This window comes from Crocodylus porosus, unplaced genomic scaffold, assembly GCF_001723895.1.
Source record: "Crocodylus porosus isolate Cpor-Errol unplaced genomic scaffold, CroPor_comp1, whole genome shotgun sequence".
Classification (NCBI taxonomy): Eukaryota; Metazoa; Chordata; order Crocodylia; family Crocodylidae; genus Crocodylus; species Crocodylus porosus.
Window position 1 is genome coordinate 1122506 of NW_017728899.1, and position 13084 is coordinate 1135589.

Below are 13084 nucleotides of genomic sequence, written 5' to 3' on the forward strand. Positions count from 1 at the left end.
CATCTTTGTAAAGAGAGTTTTAGCACTTGTGAGATAAAAACAGTACATTGTTTTTAACTTGTTTTACTTCCTCACGAAGCATACAACTGTTAAACCCTATTAATAATATTTAGAGATGATGGACAAATCGAGCCATTTCAAGAAAGACTACTAATTCCTGCTCAAGGCATCCCTTCATTAGGCAGATTGTGCATTACAGTGCATTAACTGGCCTAGAAAAGTATTTTATCTACCCTAACAAGCCTGCAGTCATTGCTCCTCAGATCTCATTAAGGACCAGCTAAAAATGGCCAGATGGGATACCCTGAAGGAACAGAGGCTCGGTGACAGACTGCCGGTAGATGGCATACTTTCTTAAGTACAGCACTTTGGAAAGCACAATCTTTGAGACGCAAGGGAGAGCTCTGAAACCCTGCAGTCATATACAGTCCCACGGGCTATTCTGCAGCAAAACAATTATTAAACGCAATGTCCCGGCCACATTTTCAGTGCTCAATTCTACTGTCATTTTAACTAGGTCTGGCGTTTTTCATTTCCTCTTCTAAGCTGTTGAGAACGAGTGCTTGGCCCCGTTAAATAGCTTACGGATTTACGGCATTTCAGTCACGGGTGAAGTGACCGCATGTACTTCCTGCTAACCTCACCGGGACTTTGGACGGCTTAATCTATGGGAGCTGCTAGACATCCACAGATGAAAGACAAAATCCATGCTGTGATCAGAGGACATTTTCTGTCAAGATGCATATAATATAATTGAACTTCCTAATTGTAGTTCTGTACAATTGGTAAGTTTAAATACAGTGAAGGTCAGTGAAATCAGCATTTAACAAGAGAACAAAGGTGATAAAATGCTATGCATCAATTAGTCTTTTTAATTTATGTCAAAGCCATTTATTATTAAACACTAAGCTACAGTAACGCTGCTGTGAAACCAAGGAGCCCACTGAAATCAGTGTTACCTAAGGTTATGTTACCATAATCACCACCTCCGTTGTCAGAATTAAATGACTGTCCACACAGACAGAGGAGGTATCTCTACATGGGCATGAATATTTAATTACACGGTTCCCCACTCATTTCTATACAATTTAGAGAGCTTAACATATTACAAGAGTTTTTTTTATGGGGGTTTTTCATGCCAGGCTGAAGGCAGCATATTGTGCTATTTTGTAAAATAAAAATAAATCCAAGCCAGGGGTCATTTTTGGAGTCCTCTGATCCAGCACTTGCTGCAGAACAATGGTTGCTGATGTGGGAGATGGGAGTGATCTGCTTCACTTCCATAATACTTGCCGAGTAGCCCGTGTTAGCGCGTTACATAAAGTCTGAGACTAAATGACAAGGCTCTCACTTCAAGAAGCCATACGGTGGGTGGGAATAAAATGTTGGCTGCCAATTTGCAAATCCCTGCACGAGATTATTTAAAGAACGGTCAAAAGTTTTAAAGCAGTTGTCACACTATGTCTGTTAGGTCATAAAGCCCTTACAATGGCCGATAAATTCATATCCTAAAGCATCTGGCAGGGTTGCTGTGTGAATGGCTTCTGCATTTTTCCTTAGCTGTCACTAAACGAATCTCAATGTATGATGTCATCTATTAGCAGAGGGACAGCAAGGTTCAATTAGTCATTTGTGAATTACTCTGAAATCTCTGGATGAAAAGCATTAGAAATACTAACTGCTTTCAAAAAAATGGCTCAGTGTTAGGAAGTGGTAAGCAGGAATACTAATTTCAAGCAACTTATGCCCATATTACCACAATCAACCCAGACATCCGCAGCCAGAAGTCTCATTTAAAAGCAGATGAAGCATTCTGAACAAGACACCCTGCTACATACTCATAAAAGAGAGTTCTCGCTCAGTAGGATGCTCTGCTCACTTGCTACTATTGAGTTTATGCAAATGCAAGCCTACTGAAAATAAAGAGGGGAAAGGATAAAAAAGGAGGAGCGTGGACCTCTACCTGTCATGCAACATGAAAAGATATTTCAAAACTTTCTCATGCCTAACAACACTACATTAATTGTTTTAAAAAAGAATACTTGTGGATAACAAAAATATCCCACAAAAAACCTTCCTAGTAACATCAGTAAGCATATGCCATAGTTTGGTATTAGAAAGCATGACAGACAAAGGAAACTTTTCCCTCCCAAACGTTTTTGCTAACAGTGGTTAAAAAAAAGGTAAGTTAGAAGTGTGTTCTCAAATATTCGGGAATTTCACTTACAGTGAAAACACATTTTCCTTTTTTTTTTTTTGTGCACAAGTATTTGCTACCTAATCACTGTAAAGTTTGCTTTCCGAACGTAGGGAGAGTTACTACATCAGTCCAAGGTAGGTCTAGGTAATCACCACAAGTAACAAGTCTTTTTACAAAGCATAAATCAAGGAAATGCCCTTACAGGCAGTGAACAGATGGATTTAGACTTGAGCATGGCCAAGGCACGCTTGTTTTATTTACAGAGCACCATGCAGACGTGAGAGAGTGATGCATCACCAGATATTGCAATAAGTTACATTTTTCATCTATATTTGGTATCACACCTGCAACTGTATTCTCTAATCTGTCTCCCACAAGGCTAATACTGACATGCCAAATTTCTAAGCATCTTAAAATAATACTTAAATAAAATTGCAAGAGAAATTTTGCCTTACTTTCCAGAGGGAGCTCACACTGCTTTAAATTCACATCTATTTAAGGAGTGAGAATCGGAGCTTTCTGTGCACTTATTTACTACTCTTGGAAGGCCCCCGAGCATCAGCTTTTACACCCACAGCTTTATTAGCAACAGAAGTAGATGACATTTTTGAAATTATATTAGTTAACAGGCTGTCCAAGGAATTTGGAAGGTAGCATCAAATCTGCTGGACGGCTTTGAAATCTCAGTCCATGTTTTCTATTTTCATATAGCTATGCATGGCTAGACTCATGATTAGGCACATGATGTCACAGCTGGAGAAAAATCAAAGAAATAGTACCATTATCCCTTTGACAGCATGACAGGTATTGATTTTCTTCTTAAAGGCCTAATATTTCTAAAATAAATAGTTTTCCATAAAATGGCAAACAAAGGCTATTGTTGGTATGTTGCTCTGAAAGGGTTTCATTGGTAATTTTGTAAATAGTGCAGGACTGTGCCACTGTTGAGTAATGTGGCCTTTCTACACTCATGCTAGTAAAAAATAGGCTACTTTATGCTTAAAAACCACCCCCCAGAGATTTGTTGCCTTTCTGGATCTCAGACTAAGCTGACACAGCGTTCTGGAAGTGTGACTACAGTTTGTGTAGATACCTGATCAGACTTTAAACCAGCTAGTTCAAGTAGCGACAGCAGTGAAGCTTCAACAGCACAGGGCTTCAATACAGACTGGATAAGCCTACTCTGTTTTCTTCTTTGCTTGCTTTTTAAATTATTTCCCTCTCTTCCGCGTACTGTCCTAAGTCTTCATCAGGAAGGGCAGCACATAAATCTAGTAAACAGACAGTATTTTTTTCTCTCTGCACCCCTGAAGGCCTTAAAATGACCTTAATTATGAGGACACAGCTCCACATCCTCTAATGATATTACAAGGTTTGGGAGAGGGAGAGAACCCATTAGTATGATGGTTAAGAAGTAGGGAAGAAATTTTTTTTGAAGAATTTGATTCCATTTACATCATAAAGGAGCAAAAAAACCAAAACAAAAAAACACCCCCCACCCCCGACAGACAACATGGAAGATGCATGGATGCACTAGTTGAACGTGCTTATGGGAATCAAAGGTTAAACTTGTAGAATCTGCTGGTAGTAATCAATGTATAGTTTTACTTTACATTCAAAAAGTATTCTGTGTGGCCAGCGTGGCAGCGCTCTCACCCACACCAGTCATCTTGTTTGTCAATACATTACGGGAGAACGCAGAACTCCACAGTTCTCTTACAGGAAATGGTTGACTTTTTTTTTTTTTTTAAAGCATGGTACAGATTTTAAAATATTCTGCTATAGATCTTAAATGGATGTCTGATACCTCCCGTTTCTTGTGGAATATTCATATCCCAAGATGGCATGAGATCCACACTGCAAGAGGGGAAGTAAAATCCCTCTAGCATGTCCCAGATCCCTGCCCCACAGACCCCAATACTTACCGCAGGGGTCCAGATAAGTGGCAGCCGGGAAAAAATGCTGACGCGGGCTCCACAGTTCTGGAGCTGCCTGAGCCTGCGAATCGGCAAACGGCAGTGGCAGAGCTCTGGAGTAGCGCGGGCTGCTCAAAAAGCAACAGGGAACATAGCTGGGAGGCTGGCAGAAGAAGACGGGATGCCAGCCGGGAGACACTGCCTGCAGAGCTGGGATACCCAAGCACCAAGTGCGGGGGAGCGGAGCTGAGCTGAGCATCTGCCGGAAGACTCCAGCAGACAGGACAAGAAACACCAGCCTCAGAAACCGAGGAAAGCCTGGGAGCAACACCGCAGCCCCATCAGGGAGCCCAGGTACCGTGGCTGGGAATGGCAGCAGGGAACTGCTAGCCCTCTCTGACAGCTCGACGAGGAGGAAGATGCAGCTGGCTGTGCAGTCCTGCATGGGAACTACAAGCCCCACCAGTCTGGGAGGAGAAGGAAACCGACTACAGGTCAGCCAGGACCCGGGGGCGGTCACACTGGAAAGACTGGCCAAGGTGGGGCACAGGGTGGCTGCCTGTCCTCACAACTACTAGGAGGGAAGGGACAGACGAGTTCTCCTATCCCCACCCGAGTGGCCAAGTGGACACTGGGAGACAGAATCCCAGGAGTCCATTGGCAGATGCCAGACACTTTCAGTTGAGTTTTCTAAGTTACAGTTAGCCCCAAGCTGGAGCAGGTTTAGTTGCCCGAGCCAGTCTGAACTTGAGGGACCGACCACGGGGAAGATTCTTCTGGCTGGGAAGACCAGACCCATCTCAAGACAGGCGGCGCGGATGACACTATCATCTAGGAGAAGACCTGCAGGGTGCAGCATTCGCCCAGGCCATGGATGTGGTAACAGTGGTGTACAGGGGAGGTTTTGGAGCCACACTAAGAAAGACCAGGGTCGAGATCCCTTTGTCTTGGGGCCACCTACAGGGAACTGCCTCCCCAGTAACGAACAAAGACGTGGCAGGCGAGTAGGAGCAGCACCCGAACCATCTAGGTGGCACCCTGACATTGCTTGGGGACAAGGCACCTATCAAGAAGAGGCTGAAGCCCTACAACATCTACAAGCGACACACACCCACATACAAAAGAAATTACATTTACTCAAGCATATCAGGAAGCCAAAACTCCTAACCCACAGTGTGGTCTGCATTAGGGATGTTTTTGAAAAGGCAGGGCATGACTCAAAAAAAAAAATCCATGTTTAAGTCAGATGCCTTAATTCCAGCCAATCTAAAAATAGAGCTGTCCCTCTATGAAAGGGTTGTGCAAGACATACCCAAAAAGGAGCTATGAAACAAGATGACACTTTGTCCTTTAGGAGAGCAGCCTAAAGCAGAAGGGAGACCATAACAGGGTGTCTACTTCCACAAATACATTTCTATGAAAGCGTTTGACAAATATATAGTTATTTATCTCTTGTTAAATACATCTCAGAAGGACTTTTCCTTTTTTATTTATTTAGAAAAAAGAGTGGAAAGTGGGCGCTTCATTTCAGCTATCTTATACTATGTTCTAGCACAAAATACATAAAACGCACTTACTTCATCTCTATAAAGAGGACTTGTATAATACATTATATCCATTGCACTGCTGTTCAGCATATCTCTTAAACCACGTACTTTATCAGGAGTAATGGAGTCAACGGTGTCTAAAAAAAAAAAAAAAGAAGCCCAAGTGTTATATTCAAAATCACGATAAATGTAGATGAAGACAATGTGGACAAATGAAAACATGAGAAGGTATGTCTGGTAACCACTTTAGCAAATTTAAGTAATGGAAAATCCAAAGGAGTTAAGTGCTGATATTAATGCTTCAAATAAATCCAAGCGTCAGCTCTCCTCAAACAGAAGACAAATTCGTATTTGGCTTGACCTAAACAGAAGAACATTTCAATGCAAGTCATTATTTTATTAGTACTTGTAGAAGTCTAGAAAATTGTATTTTCAGTGACTCTACCTCCATCAAGAGCAAGTTTAGATCTCCATTCAACAGGTAGGAACTCAACATGTGTTGCAAGATTGGAAAAGTACTTTTCTTCTATTTTTCTTGCAGTATCACGCATCCTGAAAAATTAAAATGTGTATTTTAACTGAACTGTATGCATTACATAAAATAAAAGTTAACACGTGTCAGATTAAAAGTGACCTGATGTACAGGCATGATAACTTGCTCATATTATATCATTCAACTTTTATGATATGCATCATTATTAATATACATGTTTATTTTTACATCTAAACACAATGTCACCTGAACATTCTTACTGGTCTAAATTGTCATGTAATGAAAAACTTTTTGTATCATCTGTGCAAAAGACCGAGTTTTAGGAACTTCTATTGTGTTACAGTATGGGGCTGATATAAAACACATTCATGCCAAAGAAAGTCTTCCCATTAAGGTAAATGGACTGGGAATTACATTGGAAGAACTAAATCCTGGTCTCACTGATTCATGAAAGTTTTGCCATCATTTTCAGTGGTTCAGGATTTTGCCCCAAGTGTGTAATCCACTACTAATCCACTACATAAAGCAGCCAGCAAATTTAGCTTTTTAGAGTATATAACAATTACAACATGACTGAATGGAGTATGAAACGGAGGAGTTAGCTTCTTCTAACAGGAAGGTGGCTCCTAGAGAGGTCAGAAGCTTGACAGTTCATAGAGCAAGCAACAGGAGCATTTATTAGTTGCAGCAGAACAAAAGGCTCACTAAGCTGCTAAACTTCTTTTCCTTTTTTAAAACATGTTTAAACATAACTTTAAAAAGACACACAGATACTTAACTTGAAATGTAAGCGACTCTAGAGAAATCCAAGTATTTTTAGGAACTAAATGTGTCTAACTCCCCCCCATCTGCTGCTTTGGGAAAGGAACTTTAATTTTTATTTTATTTTTCTTTAAAGAGAGAAAACAGAAGTCCCCTCTGCTGCTGTGACAAATCATCCAAAAAAGGGAAACTAAGACTGCAAATAAGACGAGACTAAAGCCATTAAAAATTCTATGAAATACGAAAATTGTATTTTTCTCGGATGTCTTTCCACTAGCTGTCTCGTGTCCAACTGATAACGTTAGCATTTTTTGAAAAAGTAATGCGACGTCAGTACTCCTTTTGGTAAAAAATGTTAAAACAGTTGAGCTCATTGCCCCATTACAGGCAGAATGTTTTGAAAAGAAGAAATAAGACTAAATCCAGGGGTGCAACCATATTTGCTTCTATTTTCAAAGCAAAGTGCTTTTAATGCCTTGATCTGGACCAACGCTGTCTTTACAGCTTTGTCCACAGCTTGGGAACTTCAGGGAAAGAAGGGGGCCAACAATCCAAATGGTGCAAAATTAGCACTGCAGAGCTGTGGGGTAGGCAAGTAGGTTGAACACAGTTCAGGTTCCTGCCACTTCCTTCTTTTTGGAAGTCAACTCAGTTATTACCAGCCAGAAGCTTGCTTGCTGCCACCACTGCAGGGAAGGCTGGTTCAGATGACCTGGCAGGAATATCCATGAGATTCTTCCTTAAGAAAGTTTCCTATTACGAATGTTGCCTATCCCTGATAAGGCTGCATCATGGATTTAGTTATTCCTGCTTTACAGGTGGGTCTGAAGGAGTTTTATGTTGCATGTGGGAAGTCAGGAGCCGCTGCCACAGATCAGGCAACCAGGTCCTCCAACCCCAGTTGTACCTTAGCTCTACCACTAGCAGGTCCCTGAAGGCCATGGGGAAACTCTGGGCAAATCTCTCCCACTTCCCTGCTTTGTATTGCACATACAAATATCTACCTAATTCACTGCGGATGCCAAGAGAGACTAGCAGATGACAACAGTGCTTGGGAAAAAGAGTACTCTTTGTGAATGAATGCTTGCCAATTGTTTTTAAAAGAGCATGCCTTTCCCAAAATGATTATACTTCTCTAAAATGAGAAAGCTTTTGACTTCAACAGCAGCTGACTGAAGTTTAGGCCATTTGACTGAAAGGATTTTTTTTAAGAGATGGAAGGGAAACAGAGAAACTTTCCCACCCTCATTTAAAATGATTACTGCTGCGCTGGCTAAACAACCTGCACTGCCATTTTTAAAGCTTGGGCTGAGGAGCAAAGTGCTTGCAAGGTAAAGCAGAGCACTCAGCGCGCAAGAGAAGGAAATGGATGAGTAACAGGCAAAAGGGCTCATGTACACGTAAGGAGTCTTCTTGACGGAGCCCAAAGGAAGCTCCATCAATTCTCTGATGGATGGTCCCCTCCCACCCCCCATCCACCCTGCGCAAGGCCAGAACAGCAATGATACTGGGTAAATACGGAGGAAAGGCAAGGGAAGGGAAGAGAAGGGAATCCTCAGATTTCTTAGGGACGTCACAAAGGGGAAGACAAGTGAAAAGATACAGAGACAGCGACAATACATGCCTTGTCCTTACATGCAAACTGACTTTACGCTGGCAATCAGGGGAAAACCCCCAAAACCCTATGTCATTTCTCAGAAGATATTTTAGAAGAAACTCACATGAGCCTAACTTCTCCCCCAACGAATCTCCATTTTACAGTTCAAGACGAGTGGGAAATTCAATATATATTGAATTTACTATATACCCAGGGGGAGCTCTTTAAAGGGTGTGTATGTGTGTGGATATATCTATATGTGAATGCATATAAATTGGTTTTTAATTATATACACACATGCCCTCTTGTTATTTTAAAATAAAATTTAAAATGAAAATTATCTATCTAAGGGTAGGGCATGTGTGTATATAATTAAAAAACAATTTATACACATTCACCTATACATATATCCATATATACACCCTCCCTTTAAAGGGCTTCCCCCAAGTAACGAAGACAAAAGAAAAAATGCCTGACTGAATAAAAAGATGACTGTACAGCACAAGACAGGAAATTTAAGTTCTTAAAATCTAAAGCAGGCAGGCTAGGAAACACCAACACTTGTTAGGCAGAGACAGAGGTTTCCATTACCACTGGGAAACAAAGCGGTCAGTGGCCCACTAACACCAAGACCGATAACAACCAGACAGGAAGCAGTCCGCTCCTCAACTCAAACTGGTCGAAGCGCAGAAGCTGTACGCATGCATAACGCACAGGATTTCCACACAATAAAAACAACGAGCTGGGAAAGCAGAGTCACACCTTTGGAAAAGAACCAAGTCCTAACAGAAGAGGAAGAAGGTAAAAGCTTCACACCGTTGTAAACATCAAAACAGCACGACAACACACATTATAAACAGGTATAAAGTTGACTTGACTGAAACAGTATATCAGAGCCCTTTAAGCGTGCGACGAAACATCTTCAAATACTGCAGCCTTTTTTTGATCAATTAAATTACTAACCTTTGTTGGGTTTTTAAAGATGTCTAGTTGTCAGATAAAATTCACCCAAAAGCTTGGAAGGTTATGGGACCACAAAAGCCAAACTCATCTGATGTATCCATGGCTCTTCTTTCTTTTCAGAAGCAATGGGGTATAGACTAGGCAAATTGGACCTTCCCATCATGGAATACTGAGTTTCCAGAGGTGCGCGGGGCTCTAGTCCTGTTTGGAAGGGTTTGGCATATTACTAAAACCACCCTTGGGCAAGTTGATGATGAGGATTTCCTAACAGTCTCCATTTCAAAAACAAAGCAGCTGCATTTGGAGAAGCAGTCCTACTAGGAGCTCTCTCAACCCGTTAGCAGAGCACCCTGTGTCCCCACCGTGTGCCCCTTTACGTTTTCCACAAGGACCAGCCAAGCACCACTCCAGTCTCATCTCTGTTGCTAGCTCTCTCTCGATTCCACTTCATCTTGTCCAGTCTCCTGGAACAGGTCCAGACTTTCTGTTGTAATGGATGAAAGGCAAACTTTTCAACAGCTCCTGGGTGATTTAGAAGCCTAAAAACGCTGTTGGATACAGCCTCTGGAGCATGCCCAAGAATACTGCCAAGGCTGGCCATGTACACCCACATCTGCACACATCTGCACCTGCGAATTAGCCAGAGGAGACGGCTCAGGCACACACCCCAGCACATGGTCCCTGGCTCTCCACATCTGGAGAAACAGGACGTGGCCCACAGGACAGGGCTGCCCAGATGCATCCAAGTTGCCTACTTCGTGGGTTCATCTTATTTCAACAGTGCTCCAGGACTCACTCGAGAGGCCATACAGACATAGTCTATACGACCTTTTTTTTTTTTTTTTTTTTTTTTTTTTTTTTTTTTTTTTTTTTGAAGACAGACTCGGGCACTTTTAAACGTAAGTCTCATTACAACTACAGATCCTAAGACATGTTCAAAAACTTTAATATAAAGTTAGAAGCCCAGAATACTCACTTCATGAGAAACACAGCTGGTCCCTCAGCCACTGCAGAGGAGTTGCATTTTATATCTATATCTATATAGATAGGGATAGATATATATAGAGATATATATAGTGTAACAGTATTTTCTCTGTGTTAAGGGTATATATGCAATGAAGACACATGAAAAAATACAGAGATAACAAAACTACAATCCCTTTGTCTGTATGGGTCTTCCTCGGATCTCAGATTATAAATATGCTAGCACTACAGTCTCCTAAATTTCTATTGGTTTTAATTTCTACCATTGCATTTCACATTAAATATAATCACAACCAAGTTCTTCAAAATGGGTTCAAGTATACTTCTTAGTTACTTTGATGCATCAGATAACTGCACAGCAACTACAGTAATACATATATAGGCTACTGACCAGTAAAAAAGAAAAAGAATACACTATAAGACACGTTACAACTAGAAATGGAACTGTTAACCTTTTTTTGTCCCCTGTTAGGAATTGCTGTACTAGCCATGTTAATGCTGTCAGTGCACACAAGATCAAGACAAGCCCTCGTTCTACTCTAGCAGCCGTACCTTGCAAGGGATGCTTGGTTTTCTCACATATTAAAGTAGATTAGCAAAACATTTTATGTACTCAACACAAGGTCCCAGTGAGCTACAGCTCATTTGGCACAAAGGTTTTCATATCGCACTTCCACTTACGACCAATTTAATACCTTTTGGCCAAAAGAAAAATTTGTTCAAGCTATCTTTACGACCCCTATAGGAGGTACATCTGTACGTGTATTATTATCAGTGTAGCTTTTGGGGATGCTGCTGTTATCACTGGATTTCTTTCTGCTCTTTCTGGTTCACTTTTAATTTAGTACTTGCACTATTTCATAGATGGCAACTCTTCAGTCACAGATTCAATTAATATCTGACAGATGAGATGAAACCTGATCCAAGAAACAGGTGGAAATAATTCTTCTCCCAGATGCAAGTGATCTGGCTACTGAAATCTTTGTTCCAGAGAAAAAAAATATTTAAAACCGACAGCAACCACAGCCCTTTTATTTTAGGGTTCAAATAAAAAGAACAGAATCACAGGCGATGGATGCAACATGGACGCACCTTTATGGGCATTTTGTTCCACAGATATGTTATGCACATGGAACAATAGGCTGGAAAATAAAGGTTTATGTTTTGGGACTCAGTGTGGATGAAATGCTTTAAGATTCTGCAATCTATTTTGTGACTAAAGCAATGAAATTATAATTCCTTTAATTCTGCTGCTGCATATCTCAGTTCTTTGAGTGTGCCCTGGCAATGAACATTAGTGTGCCTGTTATCGCTCTGATTTTCTTTGCACTGAACACCCCTTAAAGTGGAATAATGTAAGAACAAAAAATAAAAATCAGAAAGTCTATAAACAAAGCAGCTTTATTATTATGATATTAAGTTGAATCCACAGACCTGGCAGAGGAAAAATACAGTTCCTAAAGAGCTGAAAATATTACCCAGAGTCATTTACTGCCTACTCCTGTCTGCAAAAGTTTCAGGTATGAATGATCTCAGATTATAGGAAAAGAAACAGGCCATTTAACCTTTTCAACTTCAGAAAGTGCAAAAATCTCAGCCAAAGGGGTTTATTTTTTAAGTTAAACCAGATCCAAGAAAATTAAAGAAAAAGAGGACAACTTGCTGAGTAGAGCAGCCTACATGGCCTTGTGCTCTCTTTATCTTTCTGTTCCTTCAACTGGCTGTCCTACCTTATACAGCCTATAATCTTTGGGGCAGGAGATGCCCAGCTATTATGCTTGCACAGCAGCTATCAGGGGTGTGCGAAACAGGCTGTATTCAATTTGGATATGGCCCAAGTCGGGGACAGTGATTCAATGCTGATTGGGACAATCACCGATTTGGCCATAGACACAGCTTTAAATGTTTTTTCTACTTACCTTGAGGTACCAGGCACGGCTCGTGAATGCTGCAATGCTGAGGCACACGGGGTGTCCCACAGGAGCATGGGGGTCCCCAGCATGCTTGGTAGCAGACCCAGAAGTGGACCAGAAGCACTTCTGGGGCTGCTGGGGAGCGTGATGGGGGGCCACCTTGCACCCCTGCCAGCTCAGCGATCGGCCATGGGGGAACACCGGATGCCCCCCAGCAGACCCAGACAGAACCAGTCACTGAGCTGGAGGAGTGTGGGGGGCCCAGCGCACTCCCCAGCAGAGCCAGAAGTGGACCAGAAGTGCTTCTAGTCCACTTCTGGGTCTGCTGCTGAGCATGCTGGGGGCACCCCCGATTCTCCTGTGGGATGCTCCATACATCCCAGCATCGCAGTGTTCATGAGCCACCTGCTACCTGGAGGTATGTTAAAAAAAAACATTTAAAGCTGTGTCTGTGTCCAAATCGTCAAATCTTTCCGAATCTCTCTGAATCAATTCAGAGGGCTTAAGGGACCTCCTGATTCAATTTGGATTCAGCGATTTGCCACCGAATCGGGCTGTATCTCTGCTGAACTGAATCAGCGACCAAAGCTTCGCACAGCCGTAGTAGTGAGCACAAACAGGATTGGCATTTTAGGTGCTATAACAGTAGAAGCAATGAGTATGACCACCAGAAAGAGGAAAAAAAAAAAATGGTGCAAACACTTGGGGG

General features: G+C 41.7%; 1 protein-coding gene across 1 annotated transcript in view; it reads right to left on the reverse strand.

Moving 5' to 3' along the window:
* The window catches only part of DDHD1 (DDHD domain containing 1), a gene marked incomplete at its 5' end in the record, with an annotated part of 92713 nt that overhangs the window by 35312 nt on the left and 44317 nt on the right, over nt 1-13084 (reverse strand). The window contains 2 exons of the mRNA XM_019556593.1: nt 5694-5800; nt 6109-6215. Of these exons, the coding sequence (XP_019412138.1) occupies nt 5694-5800; nt 6109-6215 (214 nt within the window). The remainder of the gene's footprint in view (nt 1-5693; nt 5801-6108; nt 6216-13084) is intronic.